Source organism: Leiobunum rupestre, chromosome 9, assembly GCF_980474605.1.
Source record: "Leiobunum rupestre chromosome 9, qqLeiRupe1.1.hap1, whole genome shotgun sequence".
In the NCBI taxonomy this organism is placed as follows: Eukaryota; Metazoa; Arthropoda; class Arachnida; order Opiliones; family Sclerosomatidae; genus Leiobunum; species Leiobunum rupestre.
The window spans coordinates 5,630,079-5,642,900 of NC_143392.1; the positions used below are offsets into that span (position 1 = coordinate 5,630,079).

General features: G+C 35.2%; 2 protein-coding genes across 3 annotated transcripts; both read right to left on the minus strand.

Annotated features, from left to right (window-relative positions):
• Positions 1–1,252: 1,252 nt before the first annotated feature.
• LOC149926352 (uncharacterized) lies at positions 1,253–2,392 on the minus strand. 2 transcript variants are annotated; one of them, XM_090159317.1, is made up of 5 exons: positions 2,348–2,392; positions 2,157–2,289; positions 2,047–2,093; positions 1,772–1,974; positions 1,253–1,707 (listed from the first exon to the last, which is right to left on the minus strand). In XM_090159317.1, the coding sequence occupies exons 2-5, from the start codon at positions 2,174–2,176 to the stop codon at positions 1,609–1,611; spliced, it is 369 nt and encodes a 122-aa protein (XP_090015443.1). In that variant the 5' UTR covers positions 2,177–2,289; positions 2,348–2,392; the 3' UTR covers positions 1,253–1,608. The 2 variants fall into 2 exon arrangements, with proteins under 2 accessions (XP_090015443.1, XP_090015442.1); XM_090159316.1 differs by having other exon boundaries at positions 1,253–1,974.
• Positions 2,393–5,211: 2,819 nt separating this feature from the next.
• On the minus strand, positions 5,212–11,691 carry LOC149926353 (uncharacterized). The gene is made up of 11 exons (XM_090157682.1): positions 11,638–11,691; positions 11,441–11,582; positions 11,157–11,384; positions 11,012–11,099; positions 10,540–10,949; positions 10,207–10,471; positions 9,654–10,117; positions 9,190–9,576; positions 6,026–6,095; positions 5,742–5,922; positions 5,212–5,332 (listed from the first exon to the last, which is right to left on the minus strand). Exons 1-7 carry the CDS (start codon positions 11,689–11,691, stop codon positions 10,099–10,101), a joined length of 1,206 nt encoding a protein of 401 aa, XP_090013808.1. The 3' UTR covers positions 5,212–5,332; positions 5,742–5,922; positions 6,026–6,095; positions 9,190–9,576; positions 9,654–10,098.
• Positions 11,692–12,822: the final 1,131 nt, after the last annotated feature.

The window sequence follows — 12,822 nt, forward strand, 5'->3', positions numbered from 1 at the left end:
AAGAAAAAATTTATTTTAACAAAACCAATTCTCAAAAGTTTATCACAGACAGTATTAATCTCGGGAAATTTTCATTTTTTGAGTGACTCACTAGGTTGCCATTTATAACACTCTTTGTTAATGTGTTCTTTTGTAAATAACAAATAGTTGCAGGTGTTGGGGTCGATAGTAAATTTCTATGATCAGTTTTTATCAAATTTAAATTGGAAAATATTCTTTCGACATTTGCACTGGAATGAGGTAGAGAAATTAAGGCTTTCGCAAAACGGGATATAGTTGGAAACATATTTTAATGTCCTCATAATCTGGGAGCATTCTCCACTCACTATTTAAAATTTCTAACTCATTTGGTTTAATTATATTGGGAACAAGTTTTGCCAAAGGAACTGAGTGGTTCGCCTAAAGCTTTATTTCATTTTTTTTATTTTGTATATTGAATTTGGAATTCCAAAAGTAAGATTTGCGTGTAATTCTCCGAATGTTAGGGAAGGTTCGCTGTTTTTAAAGTTCATTTTGGACCTGTACATGTTTCAATTTAACTTCTTAAGTTTATTATTCATTACTCTCACTGAACGGTTCGCCTAAAGCTTTATTTCATTTTGTTATATTTTATATATTGGATTTGGAATTCCATAAGTAAGATTTGCGTTGAATTCTCCGAATGTTAGGGAAGGTTCGCTGTTTTTAAAGTTCATTTTGGACCTGTACATGTTTCAATTTAACTTTTTAAGTTTATTATTCATTACTCTCACTGAACGGTTCGCCTAAAGCTTTATTTCATTTTGTTATATTTTATATATTGGATTTGTAATTCCAAAAGTAAGATTTGCGTTGAATTCTCCGAATGTTAGGGAAGGTTCGCTGTTTTTAAAGTTCATTTTGGACCTGTACATGTTTCAATTTAACTTTTTAAGTTAATTATTCATTACTCTCACTGAACGGTTCGCCTAAAGCTTTATTTATACTGTGATATTTTATATAGTTAAATTGTAATTCCAAAAGTAAGATTTGGATAAATATTAAAATTAAGCTTCGAGAAACAGTAATTTCTAGAGTACATTTTTCATCCGATAGTCTTAATTTCTTTTAAGGAATAGTATTAAATGGCTTAGTTTTATTTTGCTTCTGATTTTAAAATTAATTTTATTGTTTTTTTACATTTGTATAAGGAAGGTTATTTAATTTTTTAATTGTTTAGTTCGAAATTTATTTTGTTATATAAAAATTAAATAACTATAGAAGTTTTGTAATTTATATGTTAACTGCTAATACTTGCAGAGTTCGTGTTATTACAATCAAATTGTACACTTGTTGCTGGATTTTTTTCATTATCTTGTATTTTAATGTTTTGAATAAAATTTTAATATGAAGTTTGGCTTTTTAAATATTTTGTTGAAGAATACGATATCCAATGAACGTCCTAGTTTCATCCCTATTGAGCCATGATTGAACCAAATTAAAGGCCTAAAGACATCTCTAGGTTTTATAGAAAGACATCCAGGGGACGACCGCTGTAATTGCCGTTGGATGTCCGAAAACACGTCCCCGGGACGTACTACGGCTATAGACAAACCGGACATTTGGACGTCCTTTAACGTCCAACCGACGTCAACCCTGGATTATGGGATGTCCTACGGACGAAGGCAAGATCCGAGTGTGACGTCTATCGGATGTCCATAGGACGTGTTTGTGTTTGCTGGGGTACCACTAGGTGATCCAGAGATTCGATAAATATCTTTACTTTAGGTTCATCATTTAATAAAATTTTGACCTTTTGCCAATATTTTGCATGCGATATTCCAGTTAAGTTCTTGGAAATTGTAGGATTCCAGAACATGATATCTGCAACAGACATCTGCGAGATCCAAGAATATACAGATTTATATTCTACTGTATGATATGATCGTGCAGCGTTGTTAATATTCTGAAGGCATTCATTGAAGAAGTCTTTCGCAGTTGGCTCAAATTTTATTGCTGAAACATTAAGTGAAAAAATGTTTTAATAACTTGAAATTTAATTTAATTTCATAGAAAATTCTTAATTACTTGTTAAGGTAAGGTTTACGACTTTATTCGGTCTTGGGTTTTTCACCCTGAAGTTAAAATTTGAAATTTTGAATTACAATATCAATAAATTAATAACTCGGCTTACTTACTTAGCATTTTCTGCCTCCATGGCATTTTATCTTGCAAGACATTCTTTACAAGTTGTAGGAACTGATGCAGGTTGGATATCTTGTCCATTAGCGACATTTCCAATATGATCAGCCAGGAAGAATGATTCATACTCTAAATCATATTAATTATATTTAGTATCATTTCATCATCGAATTTGATATACATTTACCATTACACATTTGATCACGAACCAATGTTATAGGTTCATTATCCTCAACCTCAACTGATGATAATGATGACATTGAATCTGAAACAATTGATATGTTAATAAATTACCTTAGATATATATTATTTAAAAACTTGGTACATACCATTAAATAAGCATGCAAAGTCATCCTCAATGGAAACTAATGTTTATTATCACAATGATTCACAATCACAATCGATCAATGATGTTTTTGGAAATAAATAAAAAGCACGTGCTACAGAGTTAAGTCCCTGAAGTGAATATGGTGTATGCTTCATTATTCCTTAAGTCTATGGTTCGCCCCACTATTTTTGAAACACTGACGCCATCTAGCGGTGAGACTTATCAGGATTTAAAAAATCGCGCGGGATGTCCTTGTGAAACCTTCCTTAGTCTATGATTTTATGAACAAAGGGAGAAAAGTAGATTTGTAAAGGAGTGTGCCGTCGTGTAGTGAAAAAGCGCGTACGTCACGCCGAGTACCACGACTGTTTGTTTAAACGCGTTGTAACAATCGCGGAAATGACGATAATTGTGAGCAACAAACTGTCTACAATAAAAGGTACATTCTAGATGATGAGATAAGCACACTTACCCATGGTCAATATTTTTATGACAAATTTTTTGTGTATTTCTTATACATGCAATCGGAAATGTTTAAGATCAGTTAATATTTTTTATATCTTAGAAAATATTTTAAATAATTGAAATACAAGTAAATACAGTATCCTCCTCAAGTTTTACTAGAATCACCTTGTAATTGAACGTTACAGTTTCGGTTGATACTCTGTATAACACCAAATTATTATCTTGGGAGTGGGTGAAATGCACGTGTCTTTGTGTTTGAGAAGATTAGCTATGAAGTACGATTTTCCCAACTGAGTTGCACCCGCTACGAGACCATTGAAAGGATGTGGCAAATTGAAATCGATTTTACGAGACGTTTTTAAAATAATATCCCATATTATAGAATTAAGAATGAAAATTAAAGTTCAGTCACGCAGAATTAACTATAACGATTGGTATAAGCCAAATTATACAATTGTCATACTTATGATAATTACTTTAGGTACGATAAAATTCTTGTGACGAACATGTTTAAAACAATTAGAAAAAGCCTACTTGTAATAAGTGTCTTTTCCGAAGAAGTAGATTTTGGCATGCCTCATTAGCAATGCAACTTTCCCATACATATTTTCTGACAAAGAAATGCCACTGGCAACTGTTAGGTTTCCAGAATATACGTCTCGAAATGAGGGCTGACTTGCCCAAGATCCCTGGATAATTAAAAAAAATATTATTACATCTATTATTTTAGATTAAAAATGAAATAGTAAAAGGGTCATTTTTATGACGCTTTCCATCACTGCCAGAAAAATGTATCATAACGGCAGTAACAATTAATTTACTACTGTCATTGAATCATTCACCGAGTAGTTTGTTAGTTCTGATGGAGTCTGAAAAAATGAAATACACCAAAGAAAAATAAGAAATAAAAATAGAGGCCTAAATAAAATTAGTCATAAACATACCTTTTCAATAGGCTCTATAATCAAAGAACTCAATTCAGACTCAATTTCTTTAATATCCTCATGTTCTTCATCATCCTCTTTAAAAAAATGCAAATTAAGTTACGTATATTACTCAATTTTAATTTTATTTTCTTCGTGCTTCAAAATATGGATCTTCTTCGTCAGTTCTAAATTATATCAAACGAAATGTTAAAATTAAAGAAAAACAAATATTCAAATATGACACCAAAATGTTTTTAGTTCGTCACAAGCACTATGCGAAAGTTTTGCAAATCCCGATGTCTGACGTTACTGAAGTGTGCGCTCGTTATACTTTTAATAGTGACCTCTCGTATTTTATAGAAACCACTATTTATAATTTAAATCAAAGATAACGTACTCTATTTTTACAAAACCTCCAGCCACTTCATTTTCTTCCTCACTAGCCATCCTATATTTTCATCTTTCATTTCATTCTCACTGCTATCTATGGGGCGCCAACCCGGAAAAAACTAAATAGCATTTCTAGGAATATTTTCAAACTACCTATCAATTTTAAAAAATCCTATATATTTTAATAGACTTTCTATAGATATTTTAAAGCGTTTCATAGTTAATTTAAGAGAGACGTTTCCTATATATTTTACGGACATAGAATATTTTTCGGCAAAACGCGGGAGAGAATGCAGCGCTTGTAGTTTCCAATCGGAGAGTGTGAACACTGTTAAATCGAACTCTGATGGTACTTGTACCGTTGATGGGATGGTTCTTGTACCGTTGATGATAAGCCTTCACTGAAAGATCTAGTGTCCGAGTATGCAGTCTCCACTAAGCGATCTAGTTTACGGGTATCCACTGGAAAACCTGGTCTCCTAATACCTAATTGAACTCGTACGCTTAAGCTCTACGTTTTCTCGCCTCTAGAAAATTTAGGGTCTCGGCTCAAGTACCACCCCATTAACGGTACAAGAATCATCCCATCAACGGTACAAGTACCATAAGAGTTCGCCTTTACAGCGTTCACACTCAACTCTCCGATTGGAAACTACAAACGCTGCTTTCTCTCCCGCGTTTTGCCGAAAAATATTCCATGTCCGTAAAATATATAGGAAACGTCTCTCTTAAAATAACTAGGAAACGCTTTAAAATAATTGATAGGTAGTTTGAAAATATTCCTAGAGTTGGAAAATATTTCTAGCAATGTTAATTAGTTTTTCCGGTTTGGCGACCCATAGCTATCAGAAGTTTCATCCATACTATCATAAATGAGATATTAGAAAAGGGCGCTTAAAAATGTAAATTCATAATTTAACATACATTGGAGATTTAAATAAAATTATCAGCTTAGCAGGAGTGGTTGTTGGCCTTGATGTTATACAGTTTTGTTCTAGCCATTTTTCTGGAGTTGTTAATGGAGAATCCACAGTCAAGCCATATCTTAAATGAGAGACTGGTCCTACAAAATTTATAATTGAATAGAAATTTTTAAAACCTAAGACCATTTACACCTGTACTGCAATGAAAGTAGGCGTTGTTGTTAGACTAGTGTCGCCGCTACCCCAACGCCACCATCGTTATTTAGAGGCAACTCTCGTCCACAGGGGAATTCGGGCTGAAAAAACGCGTTCACTTCACGCTCCTCTCCCGACATTTTACTCGGTCGCCCTGCGAGTCGTGACCCGTTATTTATGAACCTTTCGCCTCCTAAAAATGGGGAGGTTGCGGCATGTTTGTGGATTACTATCGCGGATTTTCTCCACTTGGTGGTGTTTTGTAGCGGACACTCTGAAATCGGAGTTTTAACGTTGGCATTGTAGTCCAGGTGTAAATGGTCTTAGGTAAAACCGAGGAGAAAGGGCACTCACTTGTTGGTCGTGGCTTTTCATAAGTTCTGAATTAACTGACAGCTGCAACGGAGCTTGGCTGGGCATGGAAATGTAATATACTTGCGATTTTTTCTGAATTAGGGTATCTTTCTGGCCCAGGATGACAACCAGTATCTCTAGTTTCAACAGTAGCTTGTATGTAGTAGGTTGCACTTCATTGCTATATAAAAACATTTTGATCGTTAAACTACTAGAAGTTAATTTTATCAGCGTTGAAATAGCTTAGTTTTTTATTCAGGTGTAAAACAAATAAGTCTACTGACATTCAAGTCTTCCTTTCTGTTTGGAAATCCTTAGGGGCTTCATTTTCCAACTTGAAACCATGTTTCTCTCCTAAAAACATGTTTCAAATGTTTACAAGTAATAAACAGTTGCAACCAATAATATATCATATAATACTTTTATTTGGACTTTTAGCCATCCTTCTTTAATTCTTCATGTGCAACTTATAAGCTAAGCCTATTTGGTAGTTCTCAAAACAAAGTTTGTTTACTTTAATATGGAGAGAGATATAGACAGTATAATCGAGAGACTAAAACTTAACCTTTATTATATGGTAAACAATACACTGAAATATAAATACACATTCACTCCGTAAAATATTTTGTCTTGTTGACCATGTGATTAAGATAAGCCAATCAGGCAAAATTTCACCTTTTTGGTTGACGCCTCTAGTCTTATTTTGATATACAACCGACCTGTTTGTTTTTCACGCTGGTGACATTTATTAAGCCAAAACGCAACCACACCAGTGCCGTCACTTGCTTCAAATTAATTTTGAGTTCACGAATAAAAAGGGAGAAATTGGGGCTTCACACCGATGGAAACAGTTTTAGTAGCAAAAGCGTGTTCGAAAGAATACGACCAGTGTTTCCAGATCTATGGGGCCCCAAAATCCGTGTCGTGAATTAGAAACCCAAGCGACGTCATAGTTTACAAAGAAGATAGGTTGAATCTTGAACGAAAAGTACTGTTTCTTTGTAACAGCTCAATTTTCTACGGGATAAAGTAAAAATCAGGTACGTCGTCAGGTGTTTTCCATTACCAGATGGAGAAATGGGATTAAGCTTTTATTCCCTCTCAAGAAAATGTACTAAGTGCCAGGGAAAAAAGGACTATCTTTTGGAATAATTCGTTACGGGTAAAAACGTGGGTATTCTGAGCTAAATTACGGGTCCGAGAATATTCAATGGGAAAACTTTTGCTTAAATTTGTAAGCTATGGATCTCTAAAACCGGAGAGTGTTTTTTCCTTTCTTTCATCGAAAACATATCAATCACTTAGCATCACACGTGCGATTTCGGAAAAAATAATTATTTTATAGTAGCCTATATAAACCGGGGTATCCTTCCGCGTTATTTTCAATGGGAGATACTATTTTCAACGGTAAATTGCGCAACATGGGGATCTAACCCCACTGTAATGCGACACCTTACGCAGGTTATTCCAAGTCTCACTGACCATGTCAAAGTTAAGGTATACGTAAGCTTTCACCAATGAGAGTTTAGGAAAAGTAGGTAACCAAAAATGCATCATATTGTTATAGGCATACCGGTCAGTATGAAAAGGGATAGATGGTAACGTTGATGACGCATTCGGCCTTGACATGTTTACCTGTTTCATTTGCGCTGCGGTTTTCAACCATTAGCCAAGTCTGGTTTGCCATGTTAATTCCATGCACGGTAATATAAATTTAACTTGTTCCGTTTGCGGAAAGTCTTTTAAGCGAAATGACAATTTACTTCTTCAGAAGCGAAAGTTACACCCGGACGGTGTATTCGTAGTTAGAACAGTATCGCCCCAACCTGGACCTTCACATAGGGTAACCCCTCCTAATACGCCCGTAAAATGAGTTGTACCGGAAATCCCGCAATCTCGGAAAAAAATTAGAACCGACAATGGTAAATATTTGTTATTATTCGTTATAATTAAATTAATTAAAAAACGTCTTTAAGTTCAATTCCTCAACCATCAGTGGTTGTAAATGCGGATAAAGTTCATGCTACGGCATTTGATCAGATATCTTGGTCGCTTCCCCAATAATTTTATGAGTAGTGTTTAACCCATTTAGACCTTTCAAGTAACCCATTTTAGGTATTAATTTTCCAGAAGCGAAAGTTTGCTTCAACGATTCTACTTGACTAAGGGGTTGTTCGACGAGAAATCATTTTCGTTTCTTTGTTAGATTTAGGCACTCGTAAATTATGAATTTGCTGTTTGAATTCAATGGTGAACTCCAAATCAGTACCAGTCCTCAGATACCGGTAGTAAGTAACTACAGGCTTTTTTTTTACTTTTCCCCGCTTAAAGTGTGTCCACTTGCCCTCCAAAACGTTTGATGACATCTAACTCTGTATCTTTAATCATGCAAAAATGTCTCCACCGCAAGGGCTTATTGTGTCTGGTAGGGAAGTTTCATAAACATCTGAACCTTGACCAATTTCAACAACTTTCAAAATGCGTTTCAGTTCTTGATTGGGAAACAAAGCTCACCAGTTAAAAAACCTTACCAACAACTGAATTTTTGTCACTAGCAGATTTTCAATATTATACAAGCAATAGACCGGTAATCCTGCTTTTTCTGTACAATATTTATTTTAATCGGGTTTCTATAGCGCGCTGCTATACCGATATGTTAAATTTTAATGACGAAATGCCCGATTTCATACCGAACTGGGTTAAAGGTATTGATTTGGTTAACGCATTTAGGGAAATAATTGAGTACCTCTGAAATGTAATAATCTAATCGAATTAAACAATTTAATTAAAAATAAAACGAAACGTAATCGCCCTCTATCGAGAAACGAAAGCGGTCGGCTTCAAACATGCAAATACCATAACAAAGCCTTTCACTGCTATCCATGCAAAATCTAAGAAAAGGAAAACAAGCCGGCCACTACGTAATCCTAGTTTCACTGATAGGCATGCTAAGTCTAAGATTGGAAAACAAGCAGGCTAAGACATAATACAAGTTTCACCTCTAAAATTGATGCTTTATCGAAAAGCTACTCCGAAAGTAGCGTTGAGCTCATAAATTCGTCACCATGGTTCGATGATTTCCCATCTGAACACTACTCGCCTGTCGCAATTCCTATCTCGTCCACTTCAATTGTATAGGTTGATCCGCAATAATTACGAGCACAAAGAGATTCAACTCCATATCTCTCTTCTAGTTCTTCCGGTTATATGGAAAATATATCGAGCGACACTGCAAATCCTACATCACCATCACCGCAACCACCATCTAAACCCCCACCCCCTCCTCCGCAACAGGGTAGTGGTGGCGTAAACGAGGTAGTGCAATTGGAATTGCGAGCTTCTTATTATAAGACCGATTCTAATCATCAAACTATCAGTCGTTTTAGGAACTAACGTTATTGATTTAATTCATGATGCTGTCAGAAAAACAAAAGCTGTGTGCACTCACTGTAAGAAGGATGGTCGATAGGATAACCTGAGAAGTCAAAAAGTTCGGAATCATTCTTAAAATCGGCGTAGACGTCATCAGTCCTTATATCGTAGGTGAGACTATCGGTGTCCATGAACAGAAGCCTCGCATTACTCTTGTATTTCTTCATTATATAATCGTAATGGAATTCATAAATACAGAGTTTTGACAACTCCAAAAAGGTAAACCCCGTGTATATTGGTCTATTCAACGTTAAACTCCTATTTTTCATATGAATACCCACAAGTTCATTATGGAATATTGTGAATTTTTCGAAACAGGGGGAAGACGCTTTTTTAATTGCCCGTTCAGGTGTTTGAACTAAGTGGAAATCTATTCTGTTTCGTAAATTCTCCATCGTTTTACCTGTTAAAAAAAAATAAAAAATAAAAAAATTAAACTAAGGGTAAATTTTTGTTTGTTTTTCTTTGTTTGTTTCATACCAAAGACACTATTGTTTTGGAGCTTGAAGAGGTCACGTTCAAAATCGTTTTCGGCCATTTTTCTCTTCTCGGTGTTGAATTCAATGAATGGTCGTAGCCACGGTCCTTGATTGAACGATAAAATCTTATGAACTCGGATTAATTTCAACCCCTTGGAGACGTAATATTTAAGATTTCTGTAGTGTACAACATATTTTTCCTTGTTCATCAAACTGGGGACCAATTTTGGAAGCGTGTTTTTTAGCGGGAGCTTTAGCTCTTGTAACATTAGTTTATAATATGGTGAAAACATATCCTTACTTACTATCCGCGATTCGGGAGCGAGTGGATAGCAATTATGTTCTTGGGGATATTCCAAATCAACTTCCAAGGCGACTCGTTTGGTAAATTTAACACATGTTTATTAGTGAAGGACAATAAATCATTTAAAGGTACCCAAGCGAACTTACTCATTGGGAGATAATCTATAATAGAATAACCGTATAAGTTATTCGTGTCCAAGTAAATTATATAATTACTCGGATTTTTGGAATTGTAAGTTTCTGGGATATACTTATTATTCGCTTGGGCAAATCTATGACTTATCATGGAAACGCCTCCCCGTATTCCACGCTCAATAAATAAATGAATGTCTATATCCTGTATAAGCTCTAGTCGGACATTCGTCATGTAAAGAGCAGCTTCCCAAGCTAATCCGGGTCCGGTGTAAGCGTGTGCACAGTCGAGTTTATAAAATTCAATGCACATTGTACGGAAGCTTTGGTAAACATCTGCTAGTTGTAGTGTGTCCAAACGCACATAAAAGTCGTGTAATTCTCCTGTAAGATAGAATAATCAAATTTATTTTATGAAAATGATAAGTATTTCTTTTATTCTTTGAATATACCTAACGTTTGGATATGAAATGTCTCCCACACCTGACGTACATTTTCGTAACATTCATCAGATAATTCCTCGTCGGTTAGAGCGTTAAAAAAATCTTCTTTCGGTGGTAATTTTGTTTCATTAAATTTATCCATATCACTCATGTATTCATAAGGGTACGATAATTTTTTAAGTAAATGAGTAACTTCGCTAGGTGAATAGACATAGTTAAGAATAGGGAATTTGTCAGGTCCACCCTTTGCTAAATTAGAGACAAGGGTTTCTAGAGATGCTGGCATAAATCGAACGGAATCGATAAAACGTAGTCGTCCAAAAGTAAAACTAATGTAAGTTTCTGCGGTGGAAGGGATGCATGTAATTTTTTCTTCCTTCTTTAAACCTATTCTTTGCATGATAAGGTGAGCATCATACCTGTTAATATGTAATCCACACTCTTTAAGCAAAATTAATTAAATTATATTCTATAAACGTACCGAGATAAATTGTGCATAATAACTGGTATGAACTTCCCCACTCGTAGCTTTAAATTACAAGAGTTGTGTGCAATTCCACGGAAACGCCCTGAAGGTGTTCAATAATTATATTCTATACACAAGCTATATATATTTAAATATTTACCTGAATAATGACAATGATCTTTGACCGGTGGATCGGTGAGAGTTAGAATTTCCGAGCAAACATAGCAATGAGTGGCTTTCGAACACGTTTCAATTTCTGAGGGTGTGAGGTCCATCGGGACGTTTTTCTTTAATAAATCGACGATGATTTTTTGTTCCGCTAGTAGGCTCTCGAGAAACACGTCGATAGCATCTGTACCTCTATAAGTCTCAGGTGCGTTTGGTGTGCCTAAATTATAATAAAATTAAAGTGTAGAACAGGAAAATATTACAATTATACGATACCATCTGGTTCTACAACAACGTAGCTAAATCCACATGCTTCGTGTTCTGACAGTTTGGTAGTAGATGATAAGATTGAATCCGGAAAACAAGTCTGAATTTTTACAATAAGAGACTCGAAGTCGGCAATTATAACGTACGGCACCTGAAATAATAAAGTACATTTAATATTTTCCAAGAAAAAAACAATATCGAGTTACCTTTTGTATCCATCCAAATTTGTCAAATTTCAAAATGGGAGTTTTCAGAGGCATTTTTATACGTTGGGATCCATGAATATAACAGTTTTCCACATGATTTTGGTGGTTTTGTTTAGAATTTTCTCCATAAAACCGATGTAGACAAAAACGACATACGTAAATCTTACCATTATGTTTAGTGGAGTTGCACAGCAATCTACTCATATTACGTATCAGACAAAAATGGTGTTTTTCTCCGGAAACAATGTACAGAAGGTCAATTTGTCTAACTTGGGAAACTTTATTATCACTAATGTGACGAGGAAAGACCTCATTTTTTTCCCAACCAAAGATATTAATTGACAGATTGTTTTTTTTTTCGAATTTTTTAAGCATAAATGTGTTAAGATGAAAAGGCAACGTAATATCGGAGCAATCTTATTCCATCTCAAATGGAGTATATAGATGGACTCTTTCACTGTGGTATTTGGCGGGGTGGAGCTTTGCGAGAATACACCACAAAAAACACTTCTTATCCCTTGATTTTATATTCACTATTCCTTTGCAATTACGAAGATTAGCGAGGAGAACAACAAGCGCACCACCTACAAGTGGTCTGTACTTTATTATGTCTACTTGCAAAAACCTAATGCTATTAATTATCCATCCACTACCGATGTCTTGAAATTCCTCCATTGCCTTGCATATCTGATCTAGACACGTATCAATTTGACGGGGGATTTCATCGGACACTAAAGTGCATTGATTTTGGCTTCGGAAATATGGAAGCGCTTCCACTTCTTCCCCATTGTTCAGTTCGCGTGAATAACGTCCACGTATGAAAATGTTCCATTTCATACCGTTATTAACAATTAAATGTTTTTCCAAGTACCTTATTAATCCAAATTTAATTTCCTCAATTAATAGATGAAAGTCTGTGTGGGTCGACTTTGGTGAATACCGCGTACTAAGTACGGCGTTTCTCAAAACTGAAAGTTCTTCAATATTATCCCGAAAATTATCGGTAGGCGCATACCTATCTGTTAAGTTTACAGGTTGCTGTTGCGCTGATGTTTGAGGGTCGTCTCGGTTAGTTAATTCAGAGTGGCACTCGTGAACACGAAAGTGTCTGGAAAGTCGATCTTTGCGCGCGAACGATTGCCCACAAACCTCGCAAGAATGTTTATTTTCCTCATGAACTTCGCG